General features: G+C 36.5%; 1 protein-coding gene across 2 annotated transcripts in view; it reads right to left on the bottom strand.

Moving 5' to 3' along the window:
* Positions 1-671: 671 nt before the first annotated feature.
* The window catches only part of B4GALT5 (beta-1,4-galactosyltransferase 5), a 99,547-nt gene continuing 72,785 nt past the window's right edge, over positions 672-27,433 (bottom strand). For both annotated transcript variants that reach the window (XM_031951610.1, XM_031951611.1), the window contains exons 2-9: positions 22,631-22,765; positions 13,934-14,047; positions 11,845-11,969; positions 10,459-10,575; positions 8,842-9,029; positions 7,798-7,920; positions 4,468-4,569; positions 672-3,804 (exon numbers count right to left, since the gene is read on the bottom strand). In XM_031951610.1, coding sequence (XP_031807470.1) covers positions 3,657-3,804; positions 4,468-4,569; positions 7,798-7,920; positions 8,842-9,029; positions 10,459-10,575; positions 11,845-11,969; positions 13,934-14,047; positions 22,631-22,765 — 1,052 coding nt within the window. In that variant the 3' untranslated portion in view covers positions 672-3,656. The remainder of the gene's footprint in view (positions 3,805-4,467; positions 4,570-7,797; positions 7,921-8,841; positions 9,030-10,458; positions 10,576-11,844; positions 11,970-13,933; positions 14,048-22,630; positions 22,766-27,433) is intronic.

The following is a 27,433-nucleotide window of genomic DNA, read 5'->3' on the forward strand; positions in this document are numbered from 1 at the left end:
CTATTCCTTAACATCCTGTCCCCAAATGAAAAAAGGTAAATAAAAACTCTAGTGGAAAATATGCAAAAGAAATCCCCACACTGGCTATATGACCAAATAAAATGTCTCTCATTCTGCGCCGAGTCCATCGATACTCTAGAAGGAACTTTTAGAGACCGTCTTGTTCAATTCCTCACATTTTTCAGAGAACAGAATAGAGACCAGAGAAAGGAACTTTCCCAAGATCGAATGAATTGTTTTGGCTATACCAGGGCTAGAATAGGGGTCTCCAGCCTTCCAGCTCAGATTTCTTTCTAATACAACAGGCTGCCTGCCTGCCTCTGAAGTCAGGAAACGGCCTACTTCTCTCAAGGACCTCCCTCTTGCCTCTGACTAGGAAGCTGCCTGATACTAGTTGTGTTTCATGCAGATTAGTGCCTGGTTCATAATAAGCACTTCAACAATTGCGGACTATACTACTCGGGTCTATTTGTCACTCCATCTCAAATGTGTTCTGGATGTATTGCTCCCAGCTCCAGCAAGAGAAAGGATAAATGTTGTGTGATCTGCAAAACGAAGACAAAACCCGGTTTCAGGGATCCCAAAGAGCTGGAGTGAGATGGATATTTGCAAACAAAATGATAATGAAGAAACACCCAGAGCAGAACACAAAGTGATGACACCAAAGTCTCATTCTTGAATATGTATTTTTTTTTTACTGAAAAAATCATTCATAAATTAACATACAAAAATGTACAAACACATGAGTAAATAAGATAATGACAAAGGACTACTTTTGTGAAAAGTGTGTGGTCTGTTTTTTTTTTTTTTTAAAACAACCTTAGAGTTCAGTGCAAAAATGTACCCCTGGCACCTCTTAAAAACATAAAGGGCAAGTTCAAAAAACCTAGTGATGGATAAAAGTGATCTACATGATGCCATCTGAAATGGTGACTATAAGCCATATTGGGAGCTCCTGTTCAGCTGTAATAAGTGAAAGAATCTTTGGAAAAGATTCTAAACCAACTCAGAATCAAATAGTTTTTAGCCAATAAAATCTTCATATAAATTTGTAACGGGGCAAAGGTTGGAGAAATTGGTTCAAGGAAGTAATTTCCATTTTTCATTTGTTCCCTCCTCTTTGGTCTCCTGAAGGAGGGGGTTCATCATTGGTTGTGTAGAATTCTAGCAGCCAAAATCACTATGAGATGGGTTTGGATTTGACTTGGCTGGTGGCTTGCATTTTAAAAATGAACCTTTCTTTTACAACGTTAAGAAAACATGCACTTGCCTGTATGTTTTTGTTTGTTTTCTTAAGAATCAGTCATTCTTACTACATTTGACTTCTGGAATAAATGACTAAACAGTGCAACATTAAGAAATTCCACCTTTACCAACAACAACAACAACAAAAAAAAAAAAAAAAACAAAAAAAAACAAAGAAAGAAATTCGTGATTGCAAATAAATACAAGTGATTCTACTTTATATAATAAAACAGATAGTATCTCAATCTGCTCTTTCAACCCCTCTCACAATAAAGTGAAATTTTGGGGCAAGTGTGTCCCAGATGGTAAATATTCTCAAAACAGAGCTTTGTAACTAATATAAATCAGTTTAAAATCCTGGCATGTATATATACATTACCCACCAAACAGAGAATATTTAAATTAAAAAACTGAAGAGCAAATCGATCCAAAAATTCTTGACCATCACATTAAATACAGGGCTCATACTTTCAATACCAATTTGAAAAGGGTCTTTGCATTTCTTGAGGGGAAGGGGTGGAAAGGAAGGGAACAAAATCAACTCTTTATTGCTATATGCTCTATGAACAAAAATCCTGTGTATCATGTTCCCTCATAAAGTTGTTGTAAAGCACGTGTGTTCAAAATACTTTTAAAAAACATGACGGCTTACCAGCTTTCTCAAGAACAGTTTCCCGGACTCTCATACAAGCTGATAAGTAAGACAACCTATAATACCACATTTTCTAGATACCAATTGAGTCCCCGAGAGACAAAAAAACAGAAAACAACCAGACTTGGCCAATCACACCCACAGCCCATGGGCGAGGGGATCATATTTCCATGAAACCAAATACATGCAACAATGGAAAAAAGAATTCTGACATATGTACATACTTATGTAAACCATGAAAGTTATAGAGGCAAACTAAGGCAAATAAAGCAAAGGAAAATATGAAGTACTCTTCAGAGAGGATTCCCAATCACAATATATAAATATACTTTTGTTAAAAAATAATAATAAATCTGATGCTTCCCAGAACAGACATTTTGGGAGATTTTTTTTAGGTCCTATAGAAATCGGTGAGTTGTACACAAAGAAGATTTAAGATGTACTGACCGAAATGTAATTTGGAATCAGGCCTCAAAACATAACAGATATGAAAAAAGGGTACTTTGATTCTCATATTTCAAAAGTTTTCTTTGACTGTTGGTCAACATTGTCCTTTTAGTTGTGCTTTTGCTCACTGACATCTATATATCATTTGCTCCCTGGCTGAATTTTAAAGATTTCAAAAATTTGTTAAATGTGAAAATAACTAAACAACTCCTTTGAGAAGAAAAAAGAGCAAAATGAAGAGAAACCATTGAAGCCACTGTTAATTTAGGAATAAACTTGTGTGATTAGTTGATTTCCGGAGAGCCCGGACGTCTCTGACAGAGCACAGATGGGCAATGGTGTCAAAGAGAGTATTATAGGGATCTGGCTCTGGGCAGGCACGGTCATATTTCACACCCTCCAGGGGTGGGGGAAATGATTAAGAAAGGGGAGGGGGGGGGGAGAGGGAGCAGAGTAAGAGTCAACAACATCAAAAGCCAGGGCCAGGAAGGGGAAACAGAGGAAACATCAGCTACAAAAAATATGAAACTGATAAATCAGACATTTTGTTCCTTTTGGAAACATCTCCCCACACAGCTAAGAATTTCGATGATAAAAGACATGTTACAACTACACTTAAAATAAGCCTGGCACCTGTCAACTAAATAAGTGATTGAATATGTAAACTCTCTGCTTGAATCCAAGTCAACAGTAAAATTAAATTAAAAAAAGAAGAGGCAATTTACACGGCTTATTTACATATTCACTTCTTCAAGAAGTGAATTATATATCTCTATGTACCCTCCCCGTCTCCCCCCCCTCCCAACGTAATTAAAAAATAAAACAAAAACACCACAAATGTAGCAGGATGGATGAGGAGTGGTTCATTTGCTCTTTCATAAAGGCAGCTGCCCTAGTAGTGGGATTAGTTCTTTGCCTCCACAAGCAAAGATGAAGATATCATTCAGAAGAACAAGCTCCGTGGCAGGACAACGGCCATGTTTGATCACAGTTCTGGTCCTGGAGATTGTGGCTGAGATATAGGGACTGGAGAGGTGGGAGGAGGTGCAGGAGAGAGAAGAGCAGCAGGATATACCACCATCATTGGAAAATAGAAAGCAAGTCCTGATGATTGAAGCTCCCAAACTTGCTACACAATCAAACTGGGCCTGGAGAGCAAAGATATTTTGTGTGTGCATTTTGCAATATTATTCTTCAAACCCTGTGATTCCTTCATTAGCCACTGTATTCCTGTTCTCTTCCTGTGCAGGTTTACAAAACATTTCACCAGGTTGTCTTGGTGATGGGTAAAGCAAACTTATCTTCTTTCCTCTTAATATTCATTCACCTGAGCCAGCTCTGGTGTCAAGTTTACAGTTATATTTTTATACAAGGCGTCATATGTGATGTTTGCAAAGTAGTTCAAGTTATTGAGGCCATCCAGAGCTTGTCTTTCCTTTGATTTCCTCAGCAGTGCATACCTGTTCAAGAAAGAAACACCAACATGCTGAGCTCTAAAGTTAAGTCCAATACTGATCTCCTCATACATATATATGTCACAAGGAAAGGTAATGGAGAAGATAATAGAACAGGTAACATAAAACTCAGCAAAGGGTACCATTTTAATTTGTTTTGAAGATACCATAATGATTATGAACAATGAGATGTATAAAATGGTGGTCATAACTATAATGAACTGAAGAGACAAAAGAAAACAAAATTCATACTTTCTGTGAAATAGCAAAAGCTAAACTACCAGTAGAGAAGACAATAATAAGGACACTATAAGATCCCTGAGATTTGTGAGATACACACACCTCCCCCACCCCCCCACCCACCCCTTGTTATGGACCAGGGTGAGGTATAGAAAAGATCTTCATTTTATTTTTAACCTCAATAAATTCAAAAGATGGCACAAATAGCAAAATGTGAGAGAAATGGAATGACTATCTTCCTTGAAAGATTTCACTGTCAATTTTCATTGACAGTCTGGCATTCATGCCAGCCTTGTACTTAAAAAATGCAGGTAGAATAAGAGCATTGTGGGACAGCTGCCATTAAATGGATCTTAGAGGTAGAAGTGAATTAAGGCCTTTAGGAACAGACAGGATTGAGGATGTGATGAACAAAGAAATTACATTTACCTCCCTAGAAACTGCACTTCTCCTCGATGGTGATGAGGGATAGATTTATACTTTCCAGTGTCACCTTCTGGCCGGCTCACTGAGTAGCCTGCATTCTGTACTCTGAAAGACAAAGGATTGGATTTAGATTGCAGCAGAGATGCTAAAGAGGAGAGGGAAAGAGAAAAGAGAAAAAAGGGGGGAGGAGAAGAGAGGAGGAGGGGAAGAAGAGAAGAGAGAAGAGAAACAGAGAAACAGAAGAGAGAGCTAAAGAATTCAAATCACAGTTAGATGGCTATTTCAATTTGGAACAATTCAAGGATCATGTAAGCTCCAAAGAAACTCAAAATCCCTGGTAGTAAATTTTAATTCAGGGTTAATGACCACTCAGCATAAAAGGAGCAATAGCAAATTCTACAATAATTAACACAACATATCTTTCCCCTGATGTATTCATAAGGCTAACACAAAGATCTCCCAATGAAATTTTTTTTTTTTAAATAGCAAATGCTCCCAGCTAGAGGCCATGCTTATAAAATTCCTTAGAGAGTAATTCATCAGTGATTAGTCTTTTTCAATTGGGTGTCCACTTCTAAGGATCTTGGAAACATTAAGACTATTGCTCTTTTGCTGGGCTAAATCAATCTTTACGGCACTACCCAGTTTCCAGAATGTAAAGTTGGAAAGGACCTCTCAATTCTAATATATCAAACTTCCCTGGCCTGAGTTAGCCCGATTCAGAGTTACAGAATCAAACATAAAAAGTCATTCACAAATTCAGCTCCCACTCTCACCATTCATTGAAATTGCTCTCTCCAAAGCTGTTAATATGTTTGTTATTGGTGGTTGTTAAGTGATTTGCTCAAGATCACAAAGCTAATAAGTTTTTGAGACCAGATAGGAACTCAGATCCTCCTGACTCCAGATGTTTAAGGTAAATACAACCTTTTGTAGAACAGCCATCTAAGCTATTTATATAAAGCCCTAGATTGTTTTATTTTTTTTTTAATTAAAGCTTTTTATTTACAAAGCATAAGCATGGGTAATTTTTCCAACACTGACCCTTGGCAAAATCTTTTGTTCCAAATTTTCCCCTGCTTTCCCCCACCCCTCCTCTAGCTGGAAGGTAGTCCAATATATGTAATATGTTAAAATATATGTTAAATCCAATATGTATAAACATATTAATACAATTCCTCTTGCTGCACAAGAGAAATCAGATTTAAAAAAAGAAAGCAAATGAGTCAGAAAACAAAATGAAAACGAACAACAATAAAAAGAGTGATAATATTATATTGTGGTCTAGGTGTAGATCTGTCTCTCTTTATCACTGAACAATTAGAAGTGGTTTGAATTATCTCATTATTGAAGAGAGCCATGTGCATCAGATTTGATCATTATATAGCCTTGTTGCCATGTACAATGATCTCCTGTTTCATTTCACTTAACATCAGTTCATGTAAGTCTCTCCAGGCCTCTCTGAAATCATGCTGCTGGTCATTTCTTACTGAACAATAATATTCCATAACATTCATATACCATAATTTATTCAGCCATTCTCCAATTGATGGGCATCCAATCCATTTCCAGTTTCTTGCCACTACAAACAGGACTGCCACAAACATTCTTGCACATACAGGTCCCTTTCCTGCCTTTAAGATCTCTTTTGGATATAAGCCCAGTAGTAGCACGGCTGGGTCAAAGGGTATGCACAGTTTGATAACTTTTTGAGCATAGTTCCAAATTGCTCTCCATAATGGCTGGATTCATTCACAGTTCCACCAACAATGTATCAATGTCCCAGTTTTCCGACATCCCTTTCAACATTCATTATTTTTTCCTACCATCTTAACCAATCTGAGGGGTATATAGTGTTATCTCAGAGCTGTCTAAATTTGCATTTCTCTGATCAATAGTGATTTGGAACACCTTTTTAAATGACTAGACGTAGTTTCAATTTCTTCATCTGAAAATTGTCTGACCATTTATCAATTGGACAATGGCTTGAATTATTATAAATTTGAGTCAATTCTCTATATATTTTAGAAATGAGGTCTTTATCAGATCCTTTGGATGTAAAAATGTGTTCCCAGTTTATTGCTTCCTTTCTAATATTGTCTGCATTCATTTTGTTTGTACAAAAACTTTTTAATTGAATATGCTCAAACTTATCTATTTTATGATCAATAATGATCTCTATTTTTTGGTCACAAATTCCTTCCTCCTCCACAAATCTAAGAGGTAAACTATCCTGTTCTAATTTGTTTATAATCTCGTTCTTTATGCCTAAATCATGAACCCATTTTGATCTTACCTTGGTGTAGGGTGTTAAGTGCAGGTCAATGCCTAGTTTCTGCCATACTAGTTTCCAATTTTCCAAGAAGTTTTTGTCAAATAGTGAATTCTTATCCTGAAAGCTGGGGTCTTTGAATTTATCAAATACTGGCTTGTAATAGTCATTGACTATTTTGTTCTGTGAGCCTCACTTATTCCACTGATCAATTTCTCTATTTCTTAGCAGTACCAAATGGTTTTGATGACCACAACTTTATAACATAGTTTTAGATCTGGTACAGCTAGCCCACCTTCACTTGCTTTTCTCGTCATTAATTCCTTTGAAATTCTTGACCTTTCGTTCTTCCAGATGAATTTTGTTGTTATTTTTTCTAGGTCAATAAAATAGTTTCTTGGGAGTCTGATTGGTATTATACTAAATAGATTAGTTTAGGGAGTACTGTCTATTTTATTTTCTTGATCTATCCATGAACACTGGATATTTTTCCAATTGCTTAGATCTGACTTTATTTGTGTGGAAAGTGTTTCGTAGTTTTGCTTATATAGTTCTCGACTTTTCTTTGGCAGATAGATTCCCAAATATTTTATACAATTGATAGTTATTTTAAATGGAATTTTTCCTTATATTTTTTGCTGTTGGATTTTGTTAGTAATGTATAAGAATGATGATGATTTGTGTGGATTTATTTTGTATCCTGCAACTTTGCTGAAGTTGTGGATTGCTTCTAACAGTTTTTTATTTTAGATATTGTTATCTAATATTTTATAAATGTCCTAGTCATCTTGTGAAATAAATGAAAATTTTTTTCATTTTACATTTTCTCATACATTTTCCATATGCCATTCTAAATTACTAATATCTGTGTTAGGTTCACACTGTGATATCAATGGGGGCAGATTCATTATCTACACTTTATACTTCTCCCGATTCTGAGTGCAAGAGAAACAAAAATGGGTATTTATATAATATTTGCCGAAAACAAAACATTTCCATTTGCAAGGTCCACATAGCTGACCAAAACAGAAATCTTTGATAGTCACCAAAAGAAACAATACCTGTTCCAGAGGTCATCATCTTCTCCACCCCAACCCCAGAATGCATTAGGAAAGCCATTAATTTTCTGAAACTGCTCTACTGTTAAGCCGCTCACTCCACCAAAAAATTCATTATAAGGAAGCCTAGAAAAGAAATCAAACTATTAATCATAAGTACTTTTATTTAATCAGTTACTTTTCCCCAGAATAGGACTGTTGGTGTCCACCTGGTTCCAATACAACAATGGCTCAGCTCTCAAGCTACACAGTGAGTGACCATGTCAATTTTTCTCTTCTGCCACTTAATATCTTCCTTCCTCCCCTGTACTCTTTATATTAAACTAAGAGAAAGTTTGATACCATCTGGTTATCATTGACTCTCATCTTCTCCTCTATCCATCCCCATAGCCAGTTACTAAGTCTCTAGTGATCCCATCTTCACAATATTGTTGACATTTATTCCCTCAATACCAATGTCGCCCTAACTTAAGCTCTGTTTATCACCTGATTAGATTACTTCAATAGTGTCCAAATGAGCCAAATGAGCCATTCTATTTCCAAACCATCCTTCACATGCTGCCTATAAGGCCATCATTCCCCTGCTATTATCTCTGGAGTAAAGTAAAATGGATTTTCCTGGCATTCAAAGGCTTCTGTAATCCAGCACCAGCCTTCTCTTCATATAACTACCTCGAAAGCATTCTATATGCCAACCAAATCAGACTACTCTCTTTTTCTCCAAAAATATCCTACACTTTTTGTTCACACAGTTGGCCATGTCTAGAATGCCCTCCCCATATATCTTAAATTCCATCCTTTGAAGATTAACTTGGATACCAACTCCTTCATGAAAATCTTTCCTCATTATTCACTGGTAACCTTTAACTTTGTCCCCAAGTGTGTGATTTTTCTAATATTTAGTGTGTTATTGCTAATAATAGTCACATGTATTTGTGTCTATCTGTGACCTCCATTAGGACAGGAATCAGATCTTAATTATCATTTGTATAATCCTCCCCTCCCTTCACTGCTAAGCATGCTAAATATATTTAAATTGATACTCACAGATACATATATTTATCTAGTTTGGTTGCAAAGTGCCTTGGCATTTGCCCACATCCATAATAGTTGCGATCATTTTCTGGTATATGATCCACATCATGAAAAATCAAACAATCCCAATTCAAGTCTCTCATTGCTTCACGAAAGCCAACGTTAAAAAGCATGGCACGATTGAAGGGCTGAGTACCGGCCTGTGAAGTAAAGTTTTGTTTTTCAGTGGATTCTCATTACACATATTACCGTCCTGGTTTTGTAAAGCAAAGTATGGCATATCATAAGCTCTGTCTCTGATCTTGTTGCTTCCTGAGGTATTTACTAGATGACTTAGGTCAAAGTCATTTGACTTCAATTTTATGAGATACAAATTAAGGAAGTACTTGTGCTACCTATCTCACAAGGCTATTAGAATAAGAAAAAAAAAGGGGGGGTCAAATGATACATTGGACAAGTATTTTGAAAAGTATACAATACTATACAACTGTAAATTACAACTATTATTTCTGCTCCACATGATCATGCATCTACTTCATCTCTTATCATATGACATTCACTTGACATTCATTCTATTCAGGATAAGTCTAATGGGGGAGGACAGATATAGAAGGGCAGAGCAGAGCAAAGACGAGTCCTGCAAGAATTTGTTTCATCCTAATCACAAGAAAACCTGTGAAATTCATCAATTAAAATGACAAGTTTTATGCCTCAATAGCAAAAAGAGAGGGCCTTAAAAGAATTGGGAAACATAGTTTTGCTTAATAAATGGTTAATAGTGAAGGCAGGGAATTTTCTTCTGATTACTTCTTCCTTCAAGATGTCTCCATTATGTCAGTACCACTTATTATGAGGCAGGAAGCTACAATGAAGATGCTGTGTAGGTTGAGTTAACCTTGCCTATAAGAAGACTGATCTGAAACTCAATTGAGCACCATTTGAGCAAGGAAAATATGTATAAGGAAGCAAGAGGTTTCCAAGTCCCATGGAATCTCCTTTTGGGATCAACTTGGGGGTCATTGAATATGTTTTATGAAGACAGAGGGTAGTTGTACTTATTTATGCCACTCCTTAGTCAAGGTATTGTTTATCTGAATGAACCCCCAAGCTCCCAGTAATCTATTACATAGACCCAGAACATCTCTTGAGATAACATGTAACTTTTCATTCCATTTATAGATTGCATAATATTAATTACCTTAGAGATTATGTTAGAGATCTAATGTTAAGGACTTCATTTTATGGATGAAAAAAAAAGAGAGACCCAAAGAGAAGAGACTTGATGAAGATTCCAAAGCTACATCTACATTCAGGTTACCTGGGAATGAGCACAGTTCCCTCTTTATATTGCAAGAACTCCTATCATCTTAAAACAGCTCCTGGAAATATGTACTTAGAGACACCACCAAAGCAACAAAGAACAGTCTTTAGCCCCAGCATCACACAAGAAGCTTTTATTTCTGGGTCACAGTTACATGACGCTAGGCAAACAAATCATCTGTCTCTTACTCAGAGATTTCTCATCAATAAGCAACAGAAACCAGTCAGGACTATGGAACTTCTTGCTTTCCTAGAACTCCTGTGATTGTTCAATGGCATAGTCTACTAACAAGAGCAGAACCCACTTACTTGTTCAATAACATAGAATGCAAACTGCAGACGCTGACGTTGTAGCATAGGAATTAGGTGCCGGAAAAGAACAGGGAGATGCTCATAACGGTTTCGGAATGGAATAAGAATTGCCACCTAAAGAGACAAGTCCACAGTTAATCCATAGCTCACTTGCCAACTTTGCATGGAAAAACAGTAGGAATCAGTAACCTGTCTATAGTAAAGTTCAACTCAATTCGAACACTTATGAAGGATCTATTTCACAGTGGGTGCCAAGGACACGAAAATGGAAATAAGATTAAGTTCCTAACTCTATGAAGTTGACAAGCTTTAAAAAAAAAAAAAAAAAAAAAAAACATCAATAACAACCAAAAAAGGATGGAAAAGGGATGAGGAAGACCAATGTGCATGGTGATGAGCATAAACATCCAAGGTGTTTAATAAAATTTATAGCAGAAGGGAAAGGATAATTTTCACTGTTGAAAAGCAGGGAGGAATTAGAAAAGCAGAAGTCCCTAAGACAGGACTTGAACTATTTCTAGACTTTAAGTGAATGCTGGTAAAGAAATGCTGGTAAATCACCTCTTGGAACCTAGACTGATTTCATCTTAAATATGACGCAGCTTAGTACAATATTGTCCACCAAGTTTATAGTCTTCTACACTAGTTATCCTATGTCTGGGCCAAAACAATAAACTAATTTTTCTCTGGCACCTTTCCTAGCACCTATGACTAGGAAACAGCGTCCAGCTATCAAACTGACATTCTTCTTTTTTAAAATGGTGGCGGGAAAGAATTCCAAAATTTTAGTGCAAAGTCACCAAACAAACTTCTATTCATGAACAAGACAGATCTGCTTCCTGTTCTTAGATTATGTTCAGCTTTCCCATTACTAAAGTTCTGTTCCCAAGTAATCATCATAACATTCTTTGAATCTCTGAGAAGTGAAAAGGTTACTGGGCATACATATGTCATAAGATAATGTTTTTAAAGGAATTCTGACACTTGTCTTACACCAAATAGGGCAAAGTTTAAGCAAGTCAAATGTCTTTGTATAAAAGGGTCACTAGTCTAAAATTATTTGCCCTAGAACTATCCTATCAAAACCATTAAATTTTTGTTCTTGGATTATTTGCAGTTAAGTAAATGACCAAATAGTAGTTGTAGTTTGGTAATGGCAGGAAGAATTAGACTTCAGAGACCCAAATTCAAATCCTATCTGTGACGTATACCAACTACATGAACACTCAATTTCTTTACCTAAAAAATGAGGATACTAATATTCAGTACCAACCTCAAATGACTGTTGCAGGAACATTTAACTTTAAAGCACCAAGAAATGAGAAATGTATAATATTACCAGGAGTATACATAAACCAGTTTACCTAAAACACTCTAATTTACCTTCCAACGAGGCACACAATCACTGGGCTTCCAATGACCTCCAAGTTTGATGGCAGGGTCTCTGGAGAAGAATTCATGGATGTCATCCATTCTGATTTCACTCATGTTTATATCTATTGGGCCCTCTAAGAGTAGAAAAAGAAAGAACTTCAGAAAATCCACATACTAATATGCCTCCCTGCAGATATCTAAAATTTTCCCAAGAACTTAAAAATGTTGGAAATCTCTCATTTCCAGCTAATCATGTGCAGCTTAACGTCTGGCTACATCTCCCACAGAGTCATGACTAAGACAAACCAATACAGCAGCTGAAAATGATTGCTCAATTATCTTTTTCCCATAACCAGGCAAACCAAATTTTCTCATTCATGTAGAGTTGATAGGAACCATACACAAAATCATTTAATTAAGACTACTGGCTGAAAAGGCAGTAAGAAAAACATAATAATCTAGTTGTTGAAGCATAAGTTCTGAGTTTCTGGTATCCTGCTCCAGCGAGTCCGGAGCTCAAGGGAACCAAGAATCACACCAAAGTTTACTACATCATTTTTCTGAGGAACAAGTAGAGTTGTCAAGCAAATTGGAAAAAAGGTGAAGACTAAAATATAGATTGATTCTAGCACTTAAGCTATCTATGAAATCAAGAACTCCCTTCCCTTAACCAAAAACAAAAAATAATCCAAGCCAATGGTAGATAACACAATTTGGACCTTGTAAATGACACTGTGCTTGGGTTAGGCTGAAAATAATAAAGATAGCAAATAAATTCTGGCAGCAGTTTTTAGGAAAAAAAATGCCTAACCTAGCTGTACCCTTGGACAAGCCACAAAGGAGACAAAAATGCCAAAATCAAAAGAGGCTATCATTTAAACTCAAGTGTATACCCACTGAAAGGTTTAATATATGCATTCAAATAATGTTTTGCTTAAGTCTCTATCCCCAATGATGCCAGGATCATAAACACTCACACTTTGCTTAACCATCCACATAAATCTTCCCCTATAGTGCAATGCTTCATTATGGCATATAAGTAAATTCTTGATTTCTGAGGCACACAGTATGGGCTCTGGCAGGTTTGATCAAAGTAGAAAGGCTTAAAGTAAGCCCAGGAAAGGCTCACTATCATTCTTCAGTCATCACATGATTTTTTCCCCCTATTTTTCAGTGACTCATGCAGCCCATCCACTAAGGTAAAAAAGAAAAGAAAAAGACTGAGCCTTGGGTTGATAAAGGGAATGCCCACAGACATTCTGGGGCATATTTTTTTGGAGCATTCTTATGTGCATACTTATGCACTTTGAGAATCCAAAAAAGGTTTTCTGCCTAGGGGCCAGCTCTCTTTATACTTTTTTTTTTTTTTTGGGGGGGGGGGGGGGGGGGGTAATTGGGATTAAGTGACTTGACAAGGGTCACACAGCCAAGAAGTATTAAGTGTCTAATCCATATTTGAACTCAGGTCCTCCTGACTTCAGGGCTGGTGCTCTATCTACTACGCCACCTAGCTGTCCCCTTCTGTACTTTTAAGTATCTAATAGTTCCTCTTTGTGGGGGTGGGGGGGTAAGGGTGGGTACTTCTACCCTGATAAGACCTATCACAAATTGTGCTCTGCAGGTGTTAACTAGAGATCCCTCATGCCATAAAGACAAAAAGGAAATTTTGAGACGCTTTGGGGAGTAGACAACTTAAAACTTAGGAAAAATATACACAATAACTAAAACTTGTAAATGAAGTTTTACGTGTTTTATGTAATTAGGCATAATTATTATTAATCAATAGGCAGCTACACATAGATTAAATATCATGAGCAATCTTGGTTCTAGGATTCATTATGAAATGTACTTCCATCCTATCAGAAGAAAGACAAGAGACAAGTCTGCCAGTCACTCAATTGGTTTTGTTCAACTGCTTTTCTTTGCTGCAACAGAGGGTTCAAAGGACATAAGTGAATATTGGGAATTATCTGTGTTGTAAAAAACAGAAGGAATTGATACCACTTTTTTTCAAGAGAAGTATGTTTAAAGAAATCAAATTCAGGGAAGACTCTAACTGGTGGAAATGTAGGGAAATGAAAGATAGGGCATTACTCACTCATAGAAGGGAGTCTTTCAGGGCAGGTATGGTTTGCAAAGTATGTAAAGTCTTCAGGAAGAAAAGTTGTGGTTTGCAGGAAGGTTTCACTGTGATTCAAGTCAAGAGGATAATCTGGAGGGAAAGAGAAGGGGGGGGAGGGGGGTGGGATTAAGAAAAAGCAAGTTCAAATGAGAAATTTGATATCCTGTGCCTTTTTCATACCAAAGGTAAGATGTTTTCTTTAGATAGCATTCTAGGCAGAAGCAGGTATCAAACCTCAAGCAGGTAATATTTGTAATGTAACAGATGATCAAAAAAGTTAGTTATTGATAATATTTGAAACAGTTTTAAATATACTTACCATTTTATAATAGTGACTGTTAGTCAATTATAGCAGGATAACACCAATTCTGCTAGCTATTACTTTCTATTTCAGTCTCTTTCCCACAGACTGTTTTGCTTTTAAAATTTCAGCTTATTTTTTTCTGAATTCTGAAGCTTTTCATTACAATTACATGAAAAATAAATGGTTCCTTATTTTCTGGCTTTTTTTTTTTTTTTGGAGGTAGGGGGCAACATCGCTAATGTGGAACTATATTTTGCATGACTTCACAATATAATTGATATCATATGGCTTGTCTTCTAAATAAATGGTAGATAGGTTAGAGGGAGTCAAAAGAATTTAATATTGAAAAAAAGAAATTGGAAAAATAAGGGGAAAATATATATATATATATATAAATGGCTGATGGCTGTCTGCCTTTCCATCTAACCTTGAATTCTAGTGCCATATTTATAATATGGATGTGGTAGGAAATGCAAGGAAGAGTTTCACCATTAAAGTATCTGACCTGCTACTGAACCCTCCTATACATGTTGTATATTGCCCAGACTGTGAACTCTTTGAGAATAGGCATTGTCTTGTTTTTTCCTATTCATATCTCCACCATTTATAGCAAAGCACTTTACATACCATAAGCCTGTAATAAATTTTGATTGACTGATTCATTCACTCACTCACTAGGACAAAGGCTAATTTCTCTGTGAAGTCTAGCCTGATACCCTCCCACAGCAGAAATGACTTTTCCCCATTGCTCCCTTCAGCCGTTGCATAACATTGTTTAGTTTCTCTTTTAAATTTTTGTTTTCATTTATATAATGTGTAAGTTATAGTTTTCTTGCAAGCTTTAAGCCCTGTATCTTATTTATCTCAGTATTCCAATCCCAGCACAGGGCCTACACAGAGAGATTCTTTTAAAATCATCCTGACAGAAGGGTACCCATTTATTTCAACTTACCAATCCCCACAACTGCTGGGAGAAGGGAAGGAAATTCAAAGAAGAATTTACTTGCAGAGAATTTTAGAAGGGCAACTTAGAGAGACTAGGGGAATTCTACACATTTAAAAAAATTTTTCCTGGAACAACAAAGCAGTGCCTGGCTCAGAGTCGAGCAATCACTCCAAATCTGGCAATGAATAATTCATATAAAGAGCAAGAGACAACTGAAAGAGAAGAGAGAACTGTTTGCACACCATCCTCCTCTTGAGGATCTTTAGTTGTCACATCTGAGAGTCCTAGGATTATAAAGTTCACAGTCCACATAATGAACTCCCATTACTATCTCAATAAATTAGACAACATGTCTGTTTCTGCTTATTCTTTTAATTGATTTTGTGATTCATGCTTTGTCCTAGTACAGAATATAGTATAAGTTATTCCTAGCCTCACCCTCTGCTGACTTCTCTACATCAGGAGAGTGAGGCAGGCAAAATTCCACAGCAGGCAGGGCAGCCCTGTCCAGGTCCCAACTCCAGTCGGGCAAGTCAGAAACTCTCAGAGCCCCAGGTAACTTCCCCAAGCTATATACATGGCACAACAGGTCCTGACATGCTTTAGTGGGAAAATGTCTTCCCTGGGAAAGAGGAAAACCACAGGTCAGGGGCTCATCTTCAGGCCTGCCTAGGCACAAGTACTCCCACTGCCCCTCAGGATTAGAAGGGAGCGCCCCAGGCACATGATCTACCTTAGGCCCTCTCCTTCAGGTGTAATCTTCTCCAGTTAGAGGCTGAGCTCCCATAGTGCTATTTTTCTGTTTTATTTTGGTTTACCCCAAACTCAGCATAATATCAGGCACACAGAAGGAGCTTAAATGCTTACTGATTGCCTGGACCAAAAAATAAAATTTAAATAATTTGGAAAAACAAGAAAATATGATTAAGTGGGAAGACTACAAAGTCTTAGGCAACTGTGTAAAGAAGAGATCACTTCAAGCAGAGTGAACCCAGAAGTCTTTGAATTTCAGAAAACTTGCAGAGGCAATTTTCTTGAAAAGGAAAAAAAATTACCATAATTACATTTCACTTATATTGGACAAAACATCTAAAACTAAAAATTAAAGCAGCAAACATTCCTCATGAACAAACTAATCAACATAAAACAATGGTTTCTAAGCTTCAGAACCATAGCTAACAGGAAATAGAAAAAGGCCACAATTTTTCCCAAGAACTTATGTGCAGTTAATGTACCTATAATTTTGGGGCTGGGTTTTAGGTAAAAATGCCTATACTGAAAGTCTTCTGGGGGCAGGGGAGAATAATAAGCTAAATACAAAGTGGACAGAGCACTGACCCTAAATCTGACTTCAGATATTTGACACTTACTGTGTGGGCCTGGGGAGGGAGGCAAAGAAAGGACAAAATTCTTAAATTTTGGAAGGAGGCCTCTGAGGACATAAAAGTCCACCAATCTCCTTCTACTTGTGTGTATGCATTTTTGGACAATTGTCTAGGTTATGTTTCAAGCCTACCAATTGCAGACAATTCCCAAAGCAGCATGAGAATTGGTGAACAGCTCTAATTACTAAGAAGATCCTTATGCTGAGGTAACATCCGCCTTATAAAACCTTTACTGGTCCTAGACTCAACTCATTGGGACAAAGAACAAGACTGATTTCACTTTCATCTAAATCTTCCATAGGAACTCTTCCCACATGCTATTCAACTCTTCAAGGATTGAGAGGGAGGATAAAGTTCATTGATTGCATTGTAAAGTAGCTTCTTTGTACATGATTAATTGGTGGTAGGCCTACACACCTCCCACTCCAGCAGCAAAAAAGTATCAGGGAATTAAAAAACAAGAATTCAGTTGCATGTTCTCAAAGTAGCACTTATCTCATTTTTGTATTCCCAGGCCCAGCATGTTACCTTGAACATGCTAAGACCATAGTAAATTATTTGCTATCAAATATTTAAAATCTGTCCCCTACTTTTCTTTGGCAGCAAACTGCATTTACTGCATGGGTGACATTTTGAAAATGGATAAGATTTCTGAAATTTTAATTTAATTTAATTTAATTCTTAATTTTAATTTTGGATTTTAATCCAAGGGTTTTTTCCCCCCCCCTCCCTCCCCGCCCCTTCCTTCCTTCCTTTTCAGAACTGAACAAAAGAGGTGAGATCTGTCAGGACATTTGTGAAAATCAAGTAAGACTTCATCTACTTCAGAGTTGGAGTAGGCCTGAAGATCCCTTTCCTGCTATCCTCCCATGACATCATTTTCTCCCCATTTCAGTCAAATATGGGCAACTATGTACTTATTGGTCAAGTTCAATTTCTTGGGTAGTTCCCACGTTTAGAACGTAAGCCCCTCAGCCAATGAGAATGAGGGTCAGTGGTGGGAGGAGGTATTTGAATTAGGGATTTTAGTGTCAAACCTGTCCCAGAAGGTGCCTCCTTCCTTCCATTTCCCCCTAGATGGGTGGGACGTACAATAAACTTTTGTTTTGCTCCTAGAGATCTCTCCAGCCTTTTTTTTTTTTTTTAATGGTGACCCCTCATCATTTCTGAGCCACACAGAAGCAAGAGAACATTGTACACAGTAATAATAAGATTATTTAATGATCAATTAAGATGAACTTGGCTCTTTTTAATTAACAATGAGATGATTTAAAGCAATTCCAATAGACATGATGGGAAGAGCCATCTGCGTCCAGAGAAAGACTGAATATGGATCAAAGCATAGTATTTTTACTTTTTTGTTTTTAACTTTTTGTTTCTTTTTTATTTCTCTTTTAATCTGATTTTTTCTTAAGTAGCATGACAAACATGGAAATATCTTTTAGAAGAATTGCACATGTTTAACTCATATTGAATTGTTTGCTGTCTAGAGGAGGAGGAAAGAAGGGAGGGAAAAAAATTTGGAATCCAAAGTGAAAACTATTTTTGCATGTATTTGGAAAAATAAAATACTATTTTTTAAAAAAACAGAGAGAAGAGGTCTCCTCACCTAAAGGACCACATAGTCACCGTGTGGCTAATGCTAATAGTCTTGCACACAAAGCTACTTCTCACTCAAACTAACCATATGTGAAGACTCTGCCATGAAATAAATGAAATAAATCTGTTTTGGCAACTATTCCTTCTAGTATGTTACTTAAAACAATAGACAGTGATAAATGGATTATGATAAATCCAAGTCCATCTCTCCTCAGACTCCAATGTGCACAGCTCAATGCCCTGAACTCAAGAGCTTTGGAAACAGCAGTGTCCCCCAACCTATCAGATTATCTGTCCAGCTTCTGAAAAGTCATAATTGAGTTAAGAAATGACTGAGGAGGAACCTACCTTTCTTATTACAACAACCACTGACTGCTGACCAACTGCTATCAACAAGCATATAGGCACAAGAGCCTTAAGTAGTAGTACTCCTTTACTCCAGACTATTAGTCTTGCTTCTAGACCTATGCCCACAACCTTTTATGGGAAAGGAACTCCTGTGAACAATAGGCCAGCCAATCTCACCAACTTCCAACTAACCATTTTCACAAGTCTGGCAAACCAATGGAGCTGATGCTAGGAAGGCATCCTGAGGGACAGATAATAGGGAGCATGTGCCAGGCTAAGTCAAACCACAACAAACATCCTGATTACCATCTTCCTATGGACTGTGATGGAGATAAGTTAGGCAGCCTGGCCAACTCCTCTCACAGGTAGCTGTCACAATCACATCTTTTGAAGAACCAGAAAAGAAATTTCACACCACCAAAGTCCTTGGCACTGTCAAATGGTTCATCATCAGAAAAGGGTAAGGAAATGACATAAAAGAAGCATTAACACCTGTTCTGAAGTAGTATTCCATGGACTGTGCATCCTTTCTATCCAAACTGTAGCTCAAATCTTCCAGATGAGTAATCCCCCTAGTTTAGGATATGTGTTCCTTGAGAGTGTCTTACTTTTCTTTTTGTATCTTCGATATTTAGCACAGTACTTAATATTTGTAAGCAATAATAAATTACTAATTAATTCACTCATTCAAAAACCCTCTTTATCTAAAATTAAACAATTTCATTTCAGAATAAGATGGCACAATATCAAGAATCATAAAATGTCAGAGCTGGATGGAACTAGAGACAATCTAGCTCAAATAACTTATTTTTAAAGATGAGAATAATTAACCACAGAAAGTGGGGAAGGTGACTTGGCCAAGGTTATGCAATCTATTAGTGCGCCCCCAGAGCTGAACCTAGAAGCAAGGGCTCCTGAACTTTAACTCAATGCTGTTCCCATTAGCAGACATTTAACTGTCTAATAACCTTTTAAAAAGTCTGACTCATAATCTAAAAACAGGTTAATGGAAGATAATAAAGTTATTAGGAACAATAATAACCAATTGGTAAGTAAAGACAAAAAAGAAAAATATGTTTGGAATTTGAAACTATCCTAGTGCAAGAGTTATTTTCTTATATTTTAGAAAGTTCCAAGAACTTGTTTCTACTACAAATACAAGACATTTCTTAATGTCAGCAGAAAAAAATACTACTATTATTCATATAATTATATACTGCTGGGGAAAGACAGAAACAATGGTGATCATTCCATTACAAATTTAATACAGTATTTCCCCTCATTTGGATCCCTCATTGCTGTTCAGCTCTACAGTTATTTCAAACCTATTCTACCTTCAAATCCCTAAGATCTGCACTCACTCACTTCCTACTTTACTCAGTCAAGGCCATTCACTGGATGTAATTTCACCCCTTTCTGCCTAATGACACCAAGTATTCAGAGAGTTATTCTAACATGAAGGAGAGGGGTAGTAGGTACTGAGAAGGGATGCTAGCAATCAGAATTGTAAAAGGTTATATCCCTTGATTTCCTACTCTGGATCTCTTAACAGAAGAGACCATTAATCTCTAGAGAAATGTTTGACAAGGAAAAATTTTTTTAAAACTATATTTAATGTAGCTTATTATGGGGACAGCTAGGTGGCACGGTGGATAGAACACTACTCCTGCAGTCAGGGATTCAAATGTGACCTCAAACATTTGGCACTAGCTGGGTGACCTTATGCAAATCACTTAGCTGCCATGACCAAAAATAGTAAAAATAATATATAGCTTATTACATATGCACAGAATGAACAATAAGTTTTCTAAACAAAGGAGGGATAGATATCCCTAACTTTCATATTCAACAGTTTGGGATAAATGGTCCTTTTCCTATCAGAATCTCTAAATCTAGAAAATCAGGAAAACTACAGTATTGATAGATCAACTCAGTAGAGCATCTAAAGACAAAAGGTTCAACTTTCAGAGACAGAGCTTTCCTACATCCTACATGTAGATTAAATATCTTCTGAGATGTCCTTATTTTCATTTTGTGTTAGCCTGAATTTACAGATCATTTAAGAGTAGTTACTGGAAGAAATACCAAATACCTTCCTAATCACCTGCAGAGTTTCAAAAAATCCTAGAACTTTATTTGTTATTTTAATTTTATCCAACTACTCTGACCCCATACACACATTCCTCCATGCTCCTCAGATCTTGTAAGATTATCAGATCCTAATTATAAAATAACGTATAATTTCTTAAATTTGAAAATTTATGCACAACCTTGAACTACTATATAAATGCTAGCTTTTGTTTTTATTATTTTTTTTAATGCTAGCTTTTATTATTGGCTATATTATTATTTTCAACATGATGGGAAGGAAAGGGAAAGATATCCTCCTTTCCATGTTCCATACTTTCCCCATGGCCAAAAGGCCAGAGAAGAGACACATCAGAAACGTAGTAAATAATGTGCCTTGCATTGTATCTGGCCTGAATGGGGTTTTCTTGTTCAGTGATCCCTACTTCTAACTTGCAGGCTTTTTTCCTGTTGCTGTTCCTACAATTTTCAATAACCAAGCAATTATTTATTGAGTACCTATACTGTCTGACACACTGCATTATGTTAAATGATCCACATTTCAGCTCCCTGTAACTCCAGGTTCACTGCTGATCTCGCCCTTAGACTCCTCGAACTTGGTGTGACAAGGACATAATGGAAACAATGTGTCCATCGTGCAAATTCTCTAGATCATCATACACCATGTTTCCATGTGCACCAATCCCCATAACCACACACTCCATATTATAATATTCCCTGAAAAAAGAGCCCCTTTCATTATATTGATTATATAATAAGACTGGAAGACAAGCATCCTAAGTTTCATCTACTGACTCACAATGAGTAATATGTTTCTTTGCATTAGTTTCTGATGTGCTTCTAGGAGAATGAACACCACAAATAAAGATTTTAAAAAATGAGATAGAAATGCAGGATGTAGTTGTTTGCCTGCAAAGTCAGAAAAGGTTTTTCAAGAAAGTCAGTGCAATTCTGCAAAGTATTAGAAAAGGATTGTTTGATTAACTGAAATTGTACCATTGGGCAAATCCCATATGCAAGGGGAGCATATAGACTCTAGATATAACCATTAAGGTTTTTTCTCCAGGGAAGTATTCCATTTTATTTCCACAATCTAGGATGTTACCTCAAGACTACAAGGCTATCATTAGCTAGAAACCAGCAAGAAGCTAAGTTGCAATCTTCATGGGAGCAGGAGTAAACTTTCTAGAGTGAACATTCAATTCAACCAGCATTTATCTGTTATTGTTCAGTCATGTCTAACACTTCACGAAATACTCAAATGGTTTGTCATTGCCTCCTCCATTGTATAGCTCTAGGCAAACAGGGTCAAGTGACTTGCTCAAGGTTACACCAAGCCTTCCTGACTCCAGACTCAGTACTCTATCCATTATGCTACTTAACTACCCCAAGCATTTATTAAATAACTACGATATATGTACACTAGGGACTGAACTAACTGTTGGAAATAAAAAGACAAAAACCAGTTTTTGCCTTCAAAGAACTTACATTTCAATGTAGAAAAAGACAACATGTAGAGATACAAATACTAGAGTAAAAATCAAGTAAAAGAGGGAAAAGAATGAGGGAGAGAAGAGACTACCACTTGAGGATATCAGGACAGGTCTTGTGTTGGAGGTTGCACTTGAGTTGAGACTAAAAGGAAACTAAAGATTTCAAGAGCCACAAGAGAGAGAAACAAAAACATTTCAAGAAACATGCTCAATTAAGCCATAGGCACCATAAGCCTTTCAATGCTTAGGTAGCCATCCTTATAATGGTCTTAAAAGACACCCCTTACAGCCCCAGAAAGAAGATGATGTCTTGGAGCCATCTAGTACTATTTAGGATTATAGGCAAATCAGAAGCTCTCTCTCAAGAGCTATTTTTATTAGGACAATAAGTTCTTCCAAATTCTCCTCTTCAGCCTGTACCTTTTTCCTTCAAAGGTCATTATTTAAACCAAATTTACCTTTACTAGGAAGAGGACTTCTAATCACACGAGCTTCTTAGTGAAAATATACCTGAGTCATTTACACTGCTATTCCTCCTGGCATAGGCACTCCGTACCACCTGCTCATACACCTGAGCGCCTATTGTTCTCATGTTGTCTCGGATCAGAATACCTTGGGCTTGCATCATGAAGAGGTAGGTGTTCACTGTAGAAAACAGAAAATGAAAAAAAAGAGAAAAAATGAGTTAGTTCAAGGGCAGACATTTAGTTTCATTTCAATAATTAATAAGATTATTTTTCAACTCTCTAAAATTCCAAGTCTATGTGCTGGGGGCCAAGGTTTACACGGTGTCAGCCACAGCTGGGCTGCTGCCTAGGTTCTGAGGAAATTCTGAAAATATCTGAAAACTACAGCTTTCTGAAAAATATATTCCCTTCTGCTTTTAAAATAACTATGTCCATTGTCTTGATTTTTAACATTTTGATGATCTGAAGGCAAATATAAAAGTATGCAATGACAACTAAAAGATAGAATGAACTGAGGCAAGCTCATTTCAGGTTGACTGTGGGATTTATCATTTTTTTTGGTCTTAGCAAGCACCAAACTGAATCTCTTCTCTAAATGTTCGTATTACTATTACTATTACATACCCACTATCCTTCCAGTAACCCAGGTTACAAACAAGTTTTTGACTTTTTCCTCTCGCAAATACCCCAAAAGTCTCAAGTTTAAAGTTTCAGCAATCCTACCTTGACACATCTCAAATCTGGCCTTTTCTTTCTATTCCTGTAACTAATAATAACCTAGCTGAAGCACTTTACAAGAGATGTAAAGATTATAATATTACTTTGGATCTACTCTGTTATGTATCTGGTAAGTATAAAGGTGTTTGCTCCTTTGCTCCAATCGTTCCTAGTTTCTTAGTGTTTCCCAACAAGAAACAAACTACAATCACCAAGAAAAAACCAAAACAAACCCTAACCTGACATTTAAATTTCTCCACAATGCTGGTTCCACTTCCTGTTTCAGATTTATTTCATGTTATTTCCCTTCACACACCCTATATTCTGATCAAATTGGCCAATAAGCTGTTTCCTGAACAACATTCCATCTTCCATCTCTGAATTTGCACAAACTGTCCTCCATGCTTAGAATACACTCCCCTTCTTCACTTCTGCCTCAGTGAATCCCTAGTCTCATTCAATTATGAGATATTTATAAATGTTTGTCAACGTCCCCCCACAATTGCTAGCATTCAGTCCCTTTGGAAGTTAATTTGTAATACATGTCTGTATATATGTTGAATATCTTCACCCAAATTTAGCGAAACAAAATTTCTTAAGGGTGGAGACTATTTTGATTTTGCAATTGGATATCCAACACTTAGTACTGTCCTTTGAACATGACAGATAGCTTATTTTAAATAAATGTTGAGTGGAAGGTAAGGATTACAAAAGGGATTTATGGGGTAAGGAAATGGAATGAAGGATAAAAAAAATATCCTTGCTAGATAGGATAGATAGTTGCTAGATAGGATAATGATACCTAAAGATGCAGAGATCTTCTCAACTTTCATTTTACTTTTTGTTTTCTTGGAAAATGTAGAGAGAAAGTGACTAATGGGGAGTTGGTACCCCAAGTAAATAAGAGTAAAAGAACAGCCAGTTAAAAGTCAAAGGCATCCTCAGGCTCTGAAATTGGGAGGGTGATTGTCAGTTTGCTCTGCAAGAACTGAGATCAGAAAAGAACATCCCTCTTTTCAAATACAGAAATGGTGTTGAAAGCTGCAAATTATCAGCCATTAAGCCTACATTAAATGAATGGGAAAGTTCAACATATAAAGGAATAATTTGTGAAAATCTAGAAGAAATCATCTTGAACCTCTCCCTTTCAATGGCTCATTCATTGCTGCTATTGCCACATATACTCATCTCCCCCTTCCTAAAAACCAAAACCCCAAAAAGCAATTGTCCCCAAATCATTGTACCACATTTTCACATGTCAAACTCCTAAAACAAACAAGCTAACTACTGTCTCCACGTATTTCCTTCCTCTCAGTTCTTTGAAATCTGACTTCTGACCTTATTCAAGTGAAACTACTCCCTTAAAAATGAATAATAAAGTCTTAATTACCAAGTCTGATGACCTTTTCTCAATCCTTATTCTTGATCTCTCTGCAGCATTTGACACAGTTGAACAAGCTCTCCTAGATACTCCCTTTTTGTGTTTTCATCGATCTGCTTTCTCTTAATGTTTATCCTACCTATCTGGCCTACTCTCAGATTCTGCTGGTGGATCATCATATTACACCCTTAGCTGTGAATATACTCTCAGGGTTTTGTCCCGACTTCTTTCTCATGGTGACCTCATCAGCTCCCAAGGCTTTAAGTACTATCACCATGAAAGTGACTCCTAGTCACTATATACCATTATATAGCCAGCCTAAGACTCTCTGCTGGGATTCAATCCCACATCACAAACTAGTTCTTGGACTCCAACTCAACAAGTACAAAAACAAACCCATTATCCCTACTATCCACCACCTCACCCTGTCCCCCTTCTTCAGAACTTTCCCTTTTCGGCTGAGGGCCCTACCATCCTTCCAAGTCATCCAGGTCCACAATCTCTTTTTCATACCCAATCTCTCACTTTCCTTCAACCCTCATCTTCAATTAATTATTGCTAAGTCTTCTCAATTCTACCAAACTTTTCTAGTTTCTCCCTATAGATCTTCTCATTAGAACTATCATTCTCTTTCAGGACCTCATTATCTCTTTTTATTATTAGAATTGCCTTTTAATGGTCTTCACAATCTATTCCATTCTCTATGAAACTGCCAAAGTAATACTTGTTTTCCATCTTGAGCTTCCATCTGAGCTTTAAACTACAATAGCCTCCTATTAGTTCTAGGATAAAATATAAACTCAATCTGGCTCCAATCTACATTTACAGCCTTATTATATATTATTCCCCTTCAGCCACTAAAGAGTTTATTAGCTATTTTTAGCACATTAACTGGCAGAAAAAGTATAATAAATACTTGTTGACTTGACGTTGAACTCTTGGTCCTAATACGTGACAATCCATCTTCAGTCTACATCTAATATACATTCTATTTCCTCCCATGCCTGGAATGCACTTTTTGACCACTGTCTCTTGAATACTTAAGTTTCTTTAGAAGCTCAGATCAACAGCCATATTATACAAGAAATTTTTCATGTGTCTTCCACCTGTTAGCCATTTACCCCTACCTCACACATAAATTATACCCCTTAATTATTTTGTGTCTCTTTTGTATATCCTTGTATAAATACATTTTCTTTCTCCCAACAAAATGTTGATTCTTGAGGGTAGGAGTTATTTCATTTTTGTCTTTGTATTCCCAAGATCTTAGATGATACAAAACTAGGAGGGATAGCTAACACAATGGAAACAGGATTCAAAAATATTTCAACAAGTTCAAACACCTTATTGAATCTAATAAGATGAATTCTTAACAGGAATAAAATTAAAATCATCTTGATTCAAGAATTCCAAAAGCATAAAATGGGGAAGGTACACAAAGAAATAGTTCATCTGAAAAAGATATGATATTTTAAAAAGCAGAACAAATAACAATGAGGGGAGTATCATGGTATATGATAAATGTGATGACTGATTAACATGGAAAGAGCTACATGAACTGATATAAAACAAAGGAAGCAAAACCAAGAAAATTATATATTTTTTAATATATTTTAAGTGTTGTACATTACACAAATTTTCATTTTTTTTTTTTTTTTTGATGTACTGTTAAGTTATATTGGGTTGGGGCAGTAAATTGATTAGAAAGATATAAAAAAAGGACTGCTTGCCTTGCAAGTTGAAATTATATAACATAAATTTGCAGTGGGCTCAGTCAACACTATTTGGGATTTTCTCCAGATTTTTCCAGCATCATGTGAATGGGAGTCAAGGTAAAGAATGGTGAGAATAATCCAAAGCTAGAGTTTGGCAAAACAAATTTTTGATCAGACAAAGGGGCAAGTAAATCATGAGAAGAAGACAGTGTAGAGCTGAACTGATTTACCAAGAAGTCAAGATGGGGAAGGAAGAAAGTCTACCTCCTGTAGAGATGATGGCTGAGGGTAGAATGATTTGGAGATTGATGTGAAGATGAAGAACAGTGTTTGGAGTTATAAGGTGATCTGCAGAAGATAATTAATAGTGTCAAAGTAAGTAGAGAAATGAAGAAAAATTTTAAAATAATTCATTAGATTTGGCAATTAAGAGATCTTTGGTAGCTTTGAAGTTGTAGTAGAAAGCTGCATGATGAAGTAGGAAGTTAGAATGAAGAATCCAGTAAAGAATGAGAGGAAAGGAAGCAGAGACCTTCCTATAGATTTTATCCAAAAAAGAGAAGAGAAATATAGGATGCTATCTAGCAAAAATGAATGGATCCTTTGAGTTTTTTGAGAACAAGAAGACATAGGATTGTTTGTAGGCATTTCAGAAGTAGATAATCCAAGGAATATAGAGATATATAACTGAGTTTTTGTTCTTAAGGACCTTACAAAGTTAGGAGAGAAAGTTGACTCTCAGACACTTTGCCTATTAGATGTGCTCTTCAGATATGTGAGGTAAATTGAAAAGAATTTCACTGTTTTGTTTTTTTTCTCCCAGTCATAGGTCTTTGAGACTCATTATTTTCTTTTATCCTCTGTAGTCCCAGGGCTAAGTAACAATAAAATCATTATATATAGCTTTAGGTTACACTTTCAGATTTGTCACAACTTTTATCATGATTTGGATAGTTTCTGATTGGGGACGGGTGGGGGATGATTTTTTTTTTTTTTTTTTTTTTGCTTTCTTGGGGGGAAGACTGCTTTCAAC

The sequence above is a fragment of the Sarcophilus harrisii genome, chromosome 2, assembly GCF_902635505.1.
Source record: "Sarcophilus harrisii chromosome 2, mSarHar1.11, whole genome shotgun sequence".
Lineage (NCBI taxonomy): Eukaryota > Metazoa > Chordata > Mammalia > Dasyuromorphia > Dasyuridae > Sarcophilus > Sarcophilus harrisii.